This window comes from Lissotriton helveticus, chromosome 7 (assembly GCF_964261635.1).
Source record: "Lissotriton helveticus chromosome 7, aLisHel1.1, whole genome shotgun sequence".
Classification (NCBI taxonomy): Eukaryota; Metazoa; Chordata; class Amphibia; order Caudata; family Salamandridae; genus Lissotriton; species Lissotriton helveticus.
This window is the reverse complement of record NC_136068.1, coordinates 1,745,416,114-1,745,431,312: the sequence shown is the minus strand read 5'-3', so window position 1 is coordinate 1,745,431,312 and position 15,199 is coordinate 1,745,416,114. Positions and strand designations below refer to the sequence as shown.

The following is a 15,199-nucleotide window of genomic DNA, read 5'->3' as shown; positions in this document are numbered from 1 at the left end:
GGAGAATTTTAGAGAATGGATCTCCGAATATTTTAGGATCACTGATAGTACAGCGGGACTTTTTTCAGTATGGGGGGGTTTCAAGGCCACAGCTCGTGGAAAAATAATCTCCTTTTCGGCTGCCCACACTAGGGCTCGGCGGCTGGAAATAGCAGCACATCAACTGGAAAAGGCTAGAAAGGCCTTGAGAGACTTTTTTGTCCTAGAGGAGATCAGCAGTTCCCAATCTTATCAACAAAAGGTTTATGAGGATAGCCAGAAGGTCGGCAAATTACTGGTTAATTCTACAACAACCAAACAAGAAGCAGCCATAGTATCAAAGGTTACGGACCCCAAGACCGAAATAGAAGTAGTTAATAGTGAGGAGATTCCACAGATCTTTTAGAACACTTCCAGCAACTTTATACTGCCAAATACTTGGTGGAGGAGGAGTCAACACAGGAGTATTTTATCAATGTAAATATCCCTAGATTATTCGAATGTCAGATTTACAAGGTAAAATCTGATGTGGAATCTGCTGAGATTTTGGCATCCATTAAATCAGCGTCCAGACCCAAAGCGTGTGGGGAAAATGGGTTCCCCATAAAATGTTATAAAACCTTTTCAAAATAATTAATTCCACCATTTAGGATACCTTGTTGTGATATTAATATTTCGTAATGCCCTGGATGAGACATGCTGCAAATTGAATGATACCCTTAAGAGATGCCTGTGTGAGGTCTGGGAGGCCACGGATTAGCACACTTCCTGGAAGAAAGGTTTACTTTTATTAAAAGAGTGAGCTGGTGCCAGGCCATCTTTGTTTCTTTGACAGTGTGTTACTTGAAAGTAGGGTTTGTGTGCAGGGTGAATCCAAGTAACTTGGCATTCTGTGAAAGTTGGTATTCTGTTAAGGTTAATTTCACAGGACCATGTTTGCAAAAACAACAGTTGATGGACAGAATGCAGAATCACCCCAGTACAGAGATCTGGGCCTAAAGCCATCATTTTTTTGCTCACCATGCCATCCCAGTTTGAACCCAGCCATATGCAAATCAGTCTTGACCCTCTGCCTCATGAGAACAGTCCAGCCTATACTGACAAGCCAGGTCCTCCCTGGACTGGAAACAAGCATCCTAGGACCGGTTTCGGGATTTCACCCCTCATCAGCCACGATAGCTTGATTCCAGTGGCATGGAGAGCACAGGACCCATGTCTGGGCCTACCCATCCCACTCAGGGTGACAAATGCAAATACAACAGTTGATGGACAGAATGCAGAACAATGTCATACAATCACCCCAGTACAGAGATTTGGGCCTAAATCCATTTTTTTTGCTCACCATGCCATTCCAGTTTGAACCCAGCCATATGCAAATCAGTCTTGACCCTGTGCCTCATGGGAACAGTCCAGCCCAAACTGCCAAGCCACCTCCTCCCTGGACTGGAAACAAGCATCCTAGGACCAGTTTCGGGGTTTCACCCCTCTTCAGCCAGGATATCTTGATTCCAGTGGCATGGAGAGTACGAGACCCATGTCTGGGCATACCCGTCCCACTCGGGGTGACAAATGCAAAATCAACAGTTGACAGTGTGTTACTTGAAAATAGGGTTGGTATACATGCTGAATCCAAGTAACTTGGCATTCTGTGAAAGTTGGTATTCTGTTAAGGTTCATTTTACAGGACCATGTTTGCAAAAACAACAGTTGATGGACAGAATGCAGAACAATGCCATACAATCACCACATTATAGAGATCTGGGCATAAAGCCATCATTCTTTTGCTCACCATGCCATCCCAGTTTGAACCCAGCTATATGCAAATCAGTCTTGACCCTCTGCCTCATGAGAACAGTCCAGCCTGAACTGACAGGCTAGGTCCTCCCTGGACTGGAAACAAGCATCCTAGGACCGGTTTCGGGGTTACACCCCTCTTCAGCCAGGATAGCTTAATTCCAGTTGTATGGAGAGCACGGGAACCATGTCTGGGCATACTAATCCCACTCGGGGTAACAAATGCAAAAACAACAGTTGATGGATAGAATGCAGAACAATGTCATACATTCACCCCAGTGCAGAGATCTGGGCCTAAATCCATCGTTTTTTTGCTCACCATGCCATTCCAGTTTGAACCCAGCCACATGCAAATCAGTCTTGACCCTGTGCCTCATGAGAACAGTCCAGCCAGAACTGCCAAGCCAGGACCTCCCTGGACTGGAAACAAGCATCCTAGGACCGGTTTCGAGATATCACCCCTCTTCAGCCAGGATAGCTTGATTCCAGTGGTATTGAGAGCACGGACCCACGTCTGGGCATACCCATCCCTTTCGGGTGACAAATGTAAAAACAACAGTTGATGGACAGGGCCATGTTTGTACTGTATCTTTTTTATTGTTTTCGATGAATAACAGGAATTCAGACTAGGTTGGGTTGAGCTTAAAGTAGGGGCTGGACGTTCAAGTCTGGATGATGTTTCAAACACTGTTTGAGGAAGTGGATATCTGAAGCAGAGGAGACTTTATAGTAGAGTACCATGGGCATACAGGTAATTCTTGATGCTGTTGTCTGTTATCAAGCAGCTTGATATATAGGCTGAGCCACTGAGGATGACCCGAGACATTATTGAGCTCTGAGGGACTCTAAGGGTAATAGGGATCTTTTGTGACCTACACATGCCAATGTGAACAAACTGGTGTTGGTTAAAAGTGAAGGAATATAACCACTTGTGGTGATTCCTATTCGAAACCCCAAGGTGCATATGAGGGTCGGATGGTCGCATATGTCAAAAGCAGCTGAGATGTCCAACAATATCAGGAGGCAGGTTTCATATTCATTTGCTGTCAAGAGGCATTATCTATGATGTGTAAGGTAGTGGTTTCTGTCCATGGCGTTATTTGAATCATGCTAAAAATATGGATCAACCCTGTTTTCCAGGGAACCTGGGTACTTAATAGTTTTAGAGTATAATGGTTCCCTTGGAGGATGCCTCAGTCCTGAGCTTCACTGGTGGAACAAACAACATGCAGATCTTATTGTAGTGACAGAATTTACTGTCACATAGATGAATGAAACAAATTCAGACAAATACGAATTAACATAGTGCTCCAGTGAACAGCACAGTGAAAGTGACACATGTGAATGATTGTGTGCTAAAAATGTAAAGAAGTGAAGTATAAACTATGTAGATATATTTGCAATACTGCTTTCAGTTTTTGTCTCTGACATAGAGAACAATTCAGGTGAACATACATGAATGGCAGTTTACTAAAGAAAATGTTGAAGTTTTAGTCCATATTAATTATTTAGGAGGGGTCTTCATCAGGAAAGGATCAAAACTCCGAAAGAAAACCCTATGGGGGACTCGGGATTATTAACTTGAAAATCATCCAGAATATAGCTCCCGAAAAATGAAATTTCACAAATCATCGGGTGAATCACCAATAAATTGGATTGATTTATGAACAGTCAGCAGATCTTTGTCAAACTCATGTGTTTCAGTAAGCCACTGCTAGAATAAAAGAAACAAAGAGACGGGAGTAAACCTGTTAACCCAGTCGCGACCCGAGTACAATATGCATACAAAGAACAATATCTCTACTGGAGATTATTTCATGTGACCAATTCAGAAGCAAATTTAATCAAAAGGAAGAACAGAAAAAATGGGAGACACATAGGCAGTCGTAGAGAAACAAAGAGTTCTTATTTGCAAGTTGTTATGCCAGCACTACAATACATTGTATGTAAAAGTAACCATAAGTGGGTTGTGCACTTAAAGTGCTAGTGACAGGGAATGGCGCAGTGACACAAAAGAGTGAACGAGCAGCGTGGGCGGCACAAACATTTCATCAAAATTGTGGTCATTAGCAAAAGGAAACATATACAGGTAAAGTATTTCGTAAGTCAGTTCAAATCATTCTAATTGACCACATTAGAACCAAAAAATGACGCTGGGTGGTCGACGGCATTTCGACCTTTCTGACTTCAGTTCGTCATCAGGACCAGGGGCCAGATGTAGGTGTCAAAATACCGGTCGGAATCGGCCGAAAATACCGATTTTCGGCCGTTTCCGACCGGTATTTTGCCATTGGTATGTAGGGGCACTGAAAACATACAGATTCGGTAATTTACCCGAATCTGTAATTTTACCAAATCGGTAAAATTACCGATCGGTAAAATTACCGAATCTGTATTTTCCTATGTAGGTAGCACTTCTAACAGTGCTACAGGGCCTTTAGAATTCGTTACTTACCATGTAATACAATTGCATGGTAAATAACGAATTCTTGTGTACATGCACATCTGTGCATGTACACCTGTGCCATGTGGCACACATACATGCCCTAAGGCATGTGACGCCCTGTCCCCCTTGTAAATTCGGTATTTTTACCGATTCGGTAATTACCGAATCGGTAACTGCAATTGAATCCTATGGGCTTCAAGGCCCATAGGAATCAATGGCAAATACCGATTCTGTAATTACAGAATCGGTAAATACCGAATCATACCGATTCGGTATTTGTTACCGAATTTCTACCTACATTTGAATTACCGATTCATGAATACCGCATCGGTAAAATTCGGTATTTATGAATCGGTAATTCACATTTACCTACATCTAGGCCCAGGTTACTTGATTTGGTGTAGTGCTTTGAGATTAAAAGAGAAAAAAAGTAAGGCCGATGGGTGGCCAGGTAGACAAGAGCAAGTAGGCTAGAATGGCCAGGTAGAGAAGAGAGCATGGCCAAGGATGAGAGTGTTCAGACTGTACCCGAATGGAAGGGAGAAAATGTCAAAATTGGCGGCCGTGGGAGCGGGGATATCCCAGGAAGTTCTGAAGAGGAGAGGAGAAAACTGTATAGGTGCGATGGGCACCGGAGTAGGGAATACAACTATAACGGGCACAAACCAAAGTCATACCTGCAGTCAATGGAGCAGGCCACAAATGAAGGAAGGTTACAAATCTGCGGGTAGTAGAAGTGCTGTAAGTAAGCCAGCGCTGTTGTTACTTATGACGTGTGATTTGGAGGTGTTCTACGGGAAACAAGAGGGGAAGGTAGGGAAGGGGGGTGTTAGGAAAAATCGTAAGCTGTGCTCGCGATATGCAGCCGTGAAGCCATAGCGGGGAAATAGATGACTTGCATACCTGATGTTGCCAAGGTCAGGAGCAATCCTTGCGAGGCATTCGTCCTGTACTGGAGAAGTCGCTCGAGCGAGGAATCCGGCGGGCTGACTGGACAGCAGCCCACAGACAGGAGCAGGGGCACCAGCTGGCATGCGCGCTCTAAAGTGCTCGGGAACACTCGCGGCATGGGGCAACTGGGCCAAGAGCAGACCGTCTGTGCCCCTCAGAGCCCATAAGACGCTATGTTTTGACACCCCTCTTGACTTCCTGCTGTGTCTACAGTCCCTGAAAAAACCTCTAAATAGGCAAAAGAAAAATGGATGTTCATTGTGCTAGCGTCCCAGCATCAAAGAATATCACTACTTATTTAACTAAAGTTATGGGTGTGATTGAAAGAGAAATTAGTATTACTGAAGAGCACATAGCTACAGTTCAAACCTTCAATAAACTCCACTGAAAATCTGTCTGGCTTTGACTGAGAAGGTGTCAATATACTAATGTGGCCTATGAGCCTTTCACAATTGACAGATCCATTCTAAATGTGTCCTAAACAACCGCCACAAAGGAAAAGAAAGAAAAGCAGTGGCAAAATTGCCCAACAAAGAGCCTATGCAGGCTGGAAGCCTGAGGGGCTGGAGTAACAAGAGCACTCTTAAGCAGAAACAAGACCATTCCAAGAAGGACACAAGTATTTTGTGATGTCTAAAACTGTTGGTTAACAACTCACTGCATCTAATGTTGTCCATGCCACAAACAGTTGAAAACAATACAAGTACATGTATCGCAGTGATGCAGGAAGTTAATCAAAAACAAACGTTTGAGGGAGAATTAGGTATTAGAGATCTAGCCCATTCAGCAAAGACTGTTTAGCCCGCTTCTGCTAATCAAGTTACATTGGACCTCCAACCAGAGGCTACACAGTCTGTAATTATTTTAAAGAATGTTCCGTCCCTTGAGACAAATCAAACTGTCTTGAGAAAGTCTCAGAAATAAATCCATCAATCGTTTGGGACAAAGAACAGGCCTCACTACCCAGCTGTCAACAATCTAAATATGATTGGTACGATAAGCTGGGTAGGTAGGAGCCCAAATACTGATAGGTGTGATTGTGTCGTAATGATTTTTAGCTCTCCTAATTTAGTCAGGCATGTTTTTCACTGTCTCAGAGGGGCATGCCTTGTAAATTCGTGCTTTAACTCTTGTCTTCTTTTATACACATCCTGATGGAAGTGATTTTGCTAATAAACAGAGGGTTGATCAGAGACAGAGACATGATAACTACCTATACAATGTCCTTATTATATAGTAATATGCTACTGTGCCCACCAGGGAGTGTGATAGATCCATTGAAGGTAATGTGAGTGTGAGGGAAATACTCTATGCTTGAAGTGAACGATATGCTACTTTTTCTGCATACAGAGTTTGTTGAGGCAATACAATGATGCCTCTTACATTGTTGGATGAATAAGTATGTAAGGACAGAATACATTTGTTGTGTTCCATTTGGATTACCATGTTTCATTTGTTTCACATACTTTCTATTTCTTCCTATTATTTCTTTGCTTTTGATACTCCTTTACACCTAGTTGTTATTGCCAATTTTGATCATGTATGTATATCATGTTATTCCTTGCTCAGTTGTGCTGAAGCATTTTAGAGTTTTTTCTGCTTAAAGGGGGAGGTGTGTACCTTTTGGTATTTTTGCTTGTGCTATTGTTGTCATTCATTCTAGAATTTCATCATGCTTAGGAGTCTGGTCGCTCGAAGTGGAGAGGCCGGTTGCAGTGGGATCTACATTCAAATGCAGATCTGAATGAATATGGCATCAGAGTAGAGTATAACACAGTGATCTTTATCTAAGGATTCAGCTGGAAGTTTTTCATGTTCTTAAGAGTTTTTGGACTTCGTTCAAATTTGCTGACGGATAAAATAGACTATCAGCCTTTAGCAGAATACTGTTCCTGCAAAGGGGAAACATGCTTCCACATACGTTCATTTTAAATTCCCCATATTCCAAATGTCAGAAAGTTGCTGAATTACAAAAAAATGGCTGTGATGTTAAGCATCTTTACACGCCAAACCTAATAGCTGTTGCATGCAAAAGCTGCTAAGCCAAGCAAGGCGTCCCACTGAAGCTGAAAGAGCTACAAAGAGACCTTAGGTGCGAGAATAATGTACAATAATTAAGGATGTATTTGACAATACTAATCTTTTATTTCCTCTCTCTTAGATCTTCAAGATAAGCCCACAATTGATCTTCCACCAGCACTGACCGAGGGTACAAATGTGAGCATCAACTGTACGGCCCCCGGGCGGTGCTCAGGGACGCCCCCAAACATCACCTGGTATGGGGACTGGAACTTTGCACATGCTACAACGAATCGCTCAGTTACTGATGCTAATGGTGCCCAGACCCACATATCTGAGATCTCCTTCCAGGTTACCAGAGAGGATAACCGCAAACAACTGATTTGTACAGCAACTTTTTACACTGCTGGAGCATCAACTAAAAGTAATTCCACGCTCAATGTGGAATGTAAGTACAGTCTTAATGGATTTCATGAAATTATGCTTTCAGTGCCTATCGTTTTGGCAATACCATTGGTGGATGAATCGGTCTTAAAAAGCAGTGATTGAATCGCTGGATTATTTTTCCTGCATCTCTTCCTCTTATCTCAGTACTGGAGAAGTTCATAGATAAATGACAGAAATGTGATGAGCACTCTGTTGTATGTTGGCTAGGTTCACGCCATGAAAATTCCACATACTTACATACATATATACATACAATACAGCTCAGGATTCTGACTTCGTCACCCAAGCATTTATTTAGCCAGACACAACATATCCGTGGGCTAAAAGTGATAGAGGAGGACGGGTGCCGTGGGCACTAATGCAGGCAGGGAAAACGCCTCCATGCATTGGCTAGTTAATAATATAAAACAAGAAACTATAAATAGGGAGCAATACGCCCCTCAGACCTATGGGATGTAGAGACATTGCCGCTGACACATTATAGACAGCTAGATAGAAGCAATGGTAATCAGTAAGTAGGTAGACGTGCTGCAGATTAACCGGAAAGAACTCTCAAAATTTCACAAAGACAAAGGGCCAGATTTACAAACCTTTTTAGCTAGGTATGAATCACAAATGTGACACAAAACTACACTAAACATTTTTGTGAAGAGTAGGTAGCCGAGGAAAGTTGCCTAAGAGTACCACAATGCAGCACAAAATTCCTCTTTGTGTTACTCTAAGTCAGAGGGGTCATTCATGGGTGGTACCTGGGCGTTCCCATACAACCGTATATGGTTTTTGATGCAAAACCCTGTCCGTTAACAATAGTAAACTGGGTTTTGCAGCTAAAAATAATGCCAGTTCAAAGCAGGCAGCAAGAAGGAGAAATGCTATTATTTCTCCTTTATGTTCTGACTTTGCATGTGTGCCGCACTGTACAGCACACATACAAAGTAAGAAAAGCTTTAACGTTAATGTAAGCATGGTATTTTGTACTAGAAGGATTAACATTCAATAAAAACCGTATGCTAGATTTGGTTTCACACAAAAACCCTTGCACTATAGTGCAAAGTTGTATGCATGGAGCAGGGCTGCATGATTGTGTACCAGTGCTAGGGAGAGGGGAGGAGAGTGCCATATCTTTGTAGATATGGCACTCTTATGTGCTCTACTTGTGCCGTAATGCAGCACAGCATCTTTCGGTGCTGCGCTGCTCCTCTAGGCATCACTGTAAATCTAGCCCATAGAGCTGAAATTCTGCATAGCCAGCATCAAGGAGCAACTACTTGAATAACCAATAGATAAAGAGAAATAGCTACTTATAGACAATAAATAAACATGCATAAGATTAATGTAGTGCATAATAAAGTAGCATATATACAATGTAACATAAGATTCACTGACTAGGTAGCACACGGTCTCCTAGGCAAAGGGCGTATATCATTGAGTGCTCCGAGGTGCCTGACAGTCAACAGTCAGCGCTCTATAAAACTACCAAATAGCATTGGCAAACGACTGGTATTATGAGAAACAAAAAGCACAGCTAACAGAACTTGACAGGTTGAGGGCCAAAGTCTGTCTGGGATAGAAAGAAATATTCAGCATCAAACAAGAAAACTCACCCTGACATACTAAATGATATACCAAACAGAAATCATCACTGCAGAAGAAATACACAGAAGTTTGGAGATTTGCAGTTATGAAAATGTCATTAGAAGCATATAGAAAAAATCTCACTACATCCCAGAGGCTTCAGAAGTTGGAAAAGAGTTTTCTAGAATCCTCAGCAAAAATAATGGTATTTTCCACTGATTCTGCTTGTTTTGATTTAATGAATAATGGAAGTTGCCTCTAAAAGTCTGTGTTGAAAAGACACACCTATTTTTGCCATCAAGTTACTCTTCACCTTCAATGAACTCAGCATCATGTCAAGTAAAACGGAATCCTATTTTCTAAGGGATCTTAAGTTTTGCAGAGTGGCTGCACCACCACATCTAAAGAGTTTCCCCACATTTATAAAGGTGGATAACCACAGTGTTCGATGGTGGATCCTCAGCTGGCTCTGTCATTGTAAACCCCTGATGTGAAGAACCATTTCCAATTGAACTGACTGGTAATATTGAAAGCTGCACCACCCTTGTAGGATAGGGATGCCCCTTTCCTGATTTCCTTGTTGGGTGCTTAATGTGAGGCATGGCCATCCGGGGTAAAGATAACCCGTTAACCGGGTGAAAGGTCCCGGTCGTCACAGCCAGTAATATTTCGTTTTTCAAGAGAAAACCCTAGCTTTTGGGGATTATTTTTGGAAAGGAAAAAAAAAAGTTTTTTAACAGGTACAGCTAATGAGACACAGATGCTCTGAAGACTCCCACCAGACAGACGTGTGTAACTCTCGTTGGCATCTTCTAATAGTGATGTGGTGGCCAAAGCCTTTTTATGATCCACGGGCAGTAGAAAACAAGCTGCCTTTTAAACAAGTGCCTTCAAAGTAAGGGTAGTATGTATTTATTCATTAGTCCTTTATAGTGCATGCTAGACCACACCAGGAAAGCATTCTAGGCTAAACAGTTCCTTAGAGATCATAAAGAAACATTGCAATTTAGAGGAATACAGCATGTAACTTTGAGAACAAGGATACAGATAGTGAAGACCAAAGATCTAAGTGGAATGCAATAGATTGAAAGAGGAGGCAAGTGACAAGGGAAAACAGTTAATATCGAATAGGTGAACTCTAATATTAGAACATATCCATGAGTTGCAGTCTTTGGTATACAGAATCAAATAGTCAAAAATGATTACATTGTTATTTATGTAATGCTTATGACCACGTTTGTCATCATTTCTAAGTATTGTAATGTACATGGGTATGTGAAGAAATGTAGAAGTCCTTCCAAAAACGTTTTTTAGAATTCCTTGCAAGCTTTACCTTCTCAAGAGTTGCAACGCTTTAAGTTGTGTAGAAAGAAATTGCATTAAAGCTACTAGACTACTGTTTTTTACTGTAGCAGTGGTGACGTATCTCAACTGGATTCCCAATCATAGTAAAGTGTGCCGGAGCAGTATAGGTACAAACTGGGACACTTCTGCTGGTCAGGGGGCTTAGCAGAGGGGACGAAAGGAGGTCCCTGGAAGTTGGTCCAGAGAAGGTCCAGGAATTACTGCCCTGAGTTGTGGTAAAACAGAATCTGCTAGGCGTGGTACTTGGTTTTGTAGAGTCAGCTGTTGAAAAGCAAGGCGCTTCAGAAGCCGGCATAAGTCAGGCTCTTACTTATGCCTCCTTGCTCCGGGATCCTTTACCACGATTGGGAATCCAGTCACGATACGTCGCCACGGCTATATATAAATAACAGTAACCTGGTCCTGATGATGGCCTAAACACTTCAACAGGCCGAAACGCTGTCGACTTTTGCAGCGAAAATTTCTGCGCTATTTCCTCAAGGATACCCATCTTGACTCCTTTTGTATATATTATCATTTATTGTATGTGCATCCCTACTATGTAAATCTCACCATTATTTGGGTATTTGTTTGTTGCGCCTCTTCCTGTCACTGTACATACTTCCTCACGTGTCACTTGCACCGTCATTATTTTTCATGAGCACTAGTGCACAGTATGTCTCAGGTTACAAGCCATTCAATGTAACGCAGTGCCACCCATACATATGTTTGAATATATGAAGTTAAATATGCCAAATATATGCATTTACTAACCTCTCCTCTACTGTTGTCAAAAATGTTCTTGTCTCCCTTGTTTCTCCTTCTGCTACGCGCAAGTAATTGTGCTGTTTGAATTGACCTTTAACTAACACCCTCAGAGAAATTGTTGTATGTTACAGATGTTCGCTCTAGTCTCTACAGGGTTTATAGGCTACCTCCTGCAGTCTGATACTCCCTCCATTTGGGTGGGGGCATGGTTGGAAACTGGATCCAAGTTAAAAAGTCTATTGATTGCTAGAAAATAGTGACAGGGCACTGAGATCTGTAAAGGGGTTTTGAAGGAAGGTGAATTTAGTAGCATGGTATTGTGTGAGCTTTTATTTACCGCAATAAGAGAAAAGTGGTCAAACAATGTGATGTGATTATGGTTTCTAGCAACGGAAATAGAAAGTCTTCAGAGATCTGAGTGAAATGTTGGAATGAAGAGTGAAAGTCTTCCTTCTCACTCTCCTTCTTCAGCTTCTTTTGGGGATTGACACAACAGACAAAAGGGAGGAGAATCCCAACTACCACCTCATTTGTCAGCATCGGTCATGCTCATGTCAGTTTACAAACTTTTATGATTAGTACCCTTTTAAAGCGTTACATTTATTTCTAATTTGAATATACTCCTTCATAGATCCACCTGGGACACCAACAGTCAATGTATCTATCACAGATAGAGGTAAGGTACTGCATCCATATTTATTCTGTACTAATTTTATTACCATGATTTACTGACCATACCACCATAATTCATGCTCTCAGTTTACCTTGAGGTCTGTTGTTTGCACATAGGCTTATTTTGAGTGGTGTGTGATTTTGTCAAATTCAGGTTTCTGCAGGTTATCTTTTTATATTTGTTAAATACAGAACTAGATACTGTGGGCCAGATGTAGGTATCCAAATACTGGTAGGTAACAGCCGAAAATACCGATTTTCGGCCGTTACCGACCGGTATTTGGATACTGCGATGTAGGGCATTAAAAAATACAGACTCAGTAATTTTACCCAATCTGTAATTTTACCGAAACGATAATTTTACAGATTCGGTATTTTACCGATTCGGTAAAGTTACCGAATCTGTATTTTGAAATGTAGGTATTTTACCGATTCGGTAAATTTACCGAATCAGTATTTTGAAATGTAGGTAGCACTGTAAACAGTGCTACAGGGCTTTAAGGATTTGTTATTTACCACCAACTATTAGTTGGTGGTAAATAACGAATTCCTTTGTAAATGCAAATATGTGCATTTACACCTGTGCCATACATGCCACACAAGCACTAACCAGGGGTGCAACAGGGTGTCAAAGTGACACCCTGCCACCCTTGACTATTTCACAATTTTACTGAATCGGTATTTACCGATTTGGTAAATGACATTCATTCCTATGGGCCTCCAGGCCCATAGGAATGAATGGCAATTACCGAATTGGTAAATACCGATTCGGTAATTACCGAATCTCAACGATTCAGTAAAAAATACCAAATTATTACCTACATAGGTTTTACCGATTCTAAAATACCGAATTGGTAAAATGCGGTATTTTAGAATCGGTAAAACCTTTTTACCTACATCTAGCCCCTAACACTCCAATTATAATAATAGACGAGGGCATGTTACACATCTGCATTACTTCCCTAAACACAGGTCTGAATTTAGTGATCCAGCCAATCAAATGTCATACATTGGTGCCTTTCGTCACTGACTTTAGGTTGAAAATGTACGAAGAGCAGCATGACCACAATATCTGGCAAGCATGAGCTACTCATAACAAGTTGTCAAGTAAAGTAATTCCTCACATATTACTTCTCCTGCTCCGAAGTGCAGGCTCATCTTCTATCCCCCACTGAAGAGCCATCTGCTGTCAATGGAATTCCAATTCTGAATCATAATACGTTTTACTTTATTTCACATCTTTGACATACTAATAGAAACAGAGAGCTCCATTTAAAAGCAATCTTCCAGGAAGAAAATCACTAACTTAAAAGGAAACTCATAAAAACATGAAACCTGCAGATAACTGAATATGTTATGTGCAGCTGAACAACTAGTGTGTTTTTAGATGGCACTCATTGTGTCATCGGTGTGCCACAGATTAAGATTATACACTATGTAAGTTATCAGGAAGCATTTTCTTCATTAAAGATATTCAATTAGTCTCTGTGTGAATCTGCAAATATAAACCATTAAACCTGCTTTTAAGTGGTGTCTTCTGAAATAAGCGTTGTTTAGTACATGTCCAAAGTTTTAGCCAATTTCAATTATATCATGCAAACAATCACAGCCTCTCCCATCTGATCCCACGCTCATTACTACTTTGCTAGTTTCAAAAGGTGCTAAGAAACTCAATTTAATGCAAAATTCCCTTGTTAGTGAATTGCCATTGGAAAATTCATCTCATATGAACAGGTCATCTCTCACTAAGGATATTTATAGGTGAGGCTATTTCGTCTTTCTATGTGTGCAGGATGCAGGGGCTATAAAGATATTTCTCTTTGTTGCATCTCCCTTGGGAAGGTTTAGCCCTTTGATGCATTTCCAGGTTGGTTTATCAGTATTGGTAACTCTGGGCATGTGCAAAAATCCATGGCTGGATATGGGGGAACACCCAGCCTCCACCCAGAGAACACCTTCCCAAGGCAGAGTAATGCAAGCAACGATGGAGGGACATGGAGGTTCACCTGGCTCCTGTACAACAAAAAATCACAACCACCTTATTTGACTTATTGGCCCCTCTCTGGGTCAGACTTGATAATCTAGAGGCAGTTTCTAGGGAACTGTTAAGCAGAATGGAGAGAAGTTGACAGTCACTGATAAGATTCCCCACTCCCTACCACTGACCCAAGTTACAACTATCGACATTCCTACCTCTGATCTCCCTAGTTGTAGACAGCTTTGTACCAGTTAACTCCAAGTCCCAGGCTGCAACGAGTCAGAATTATTTATTGGGCCTCTCACATCCCACCATATTACCAACTATTTAGTTCCCATAATCAGCCTCCCTCTGCGCCTAATTCTGCTGGTGAATTCCAAACCAGTTGCCGGTCAGTCACTGGCTCCCCGCTACTGATAATTAATCTCCCTCCCCGGCCTGTTCCCCTTACACTGTAGTCTTGATTGGGGCCCCCTGGCTCGCTACTCACACAATGGACACCACAGATAGATTAATAAAGTTACACATTGGTTAGGTAAGTCATACTAGGTGGGACTATAAAGATATCCTGATAGCAAGGAGGGTCTCATGGATAGGGACCTCTAGGACACCATTTGAGGGAGAGTGCATTATTATTAGTGTTAGAGACCCTGAAATGGAACAAAGAATTTTGATCAGTTTTTCTAAATCCTACCTTCCAAACACCTGTATAAAACCACTCCTGTTGGGCTTTTTACAGAGCCGGACTGGGAACCACAACCGTCCCTGGCAAAGTGCTCGGCCGCCCCCCCTGCTTACTCGGGGGGGGGGGGGAAGGGGGTTGGAGGTGCCACCAGAGCTCTTTGTCGGGCCGGTTTTCGGCCGAATTTGGTACAGGGCCGATTTTGCAGCTACGCCCCCAGGGGCCCAAAACCCGCCCCCACCCGTGTGGCACACCGGAGGATTGCCCGGTGCCCGCTATGGCCAGTCCGGCCCTGGCTTTTGCTATAGGCCCCCATGTGTGCCTTCAGTGCAGAACAATCTCTTGGCCATGGTGGTGCAGAAAGCACACTGGGGGGCAACAGTCGCTCTCAAATCATTACGCCCCTATGGGAGACCTTAATGATCTGGATTGACTCCCTAAGAGAGAAGGCAAACTCAGTCTGCAGGTCCATCAATTGGGTACATTATCACAGGGTTTGGAAGCGAGTGGGAACTTACCCCCCTAAAACGAATCAATTCCCTTA

The 15,199-nt window shown here is 42.1% G+C and overlaps 1 protein-coding gene across 3 annotated transcripts in view; it reads left to right on the top strand.

The window, feature by feature from the left end:
- Window positions 1–15,199, top strand: part of LOC144767667 (sialic acid-binding Ig-like lectin 13) — a 514,457-nt gene that overhangs the window by 293,047 nt on the left and 206,211 nt on the right. For all 3 annotated transcript variants that reach the window (XM_078651061.1, XM_078651060.1, XM_078651059.1), the window contains 2 exons: window positions 7,332–7,637; window positions 11,955–11,999. In XM_078651061.1, coding sequence (XP_078507187.1) covers window positions 7,332–7,637; window positions 11,955–11,999 — 351 coding nt within the window. The remainder of the gene's footprint in view (window positions 1–7,331; window positions 7,638–11,954; window positions 12,000–15,199) is intronic.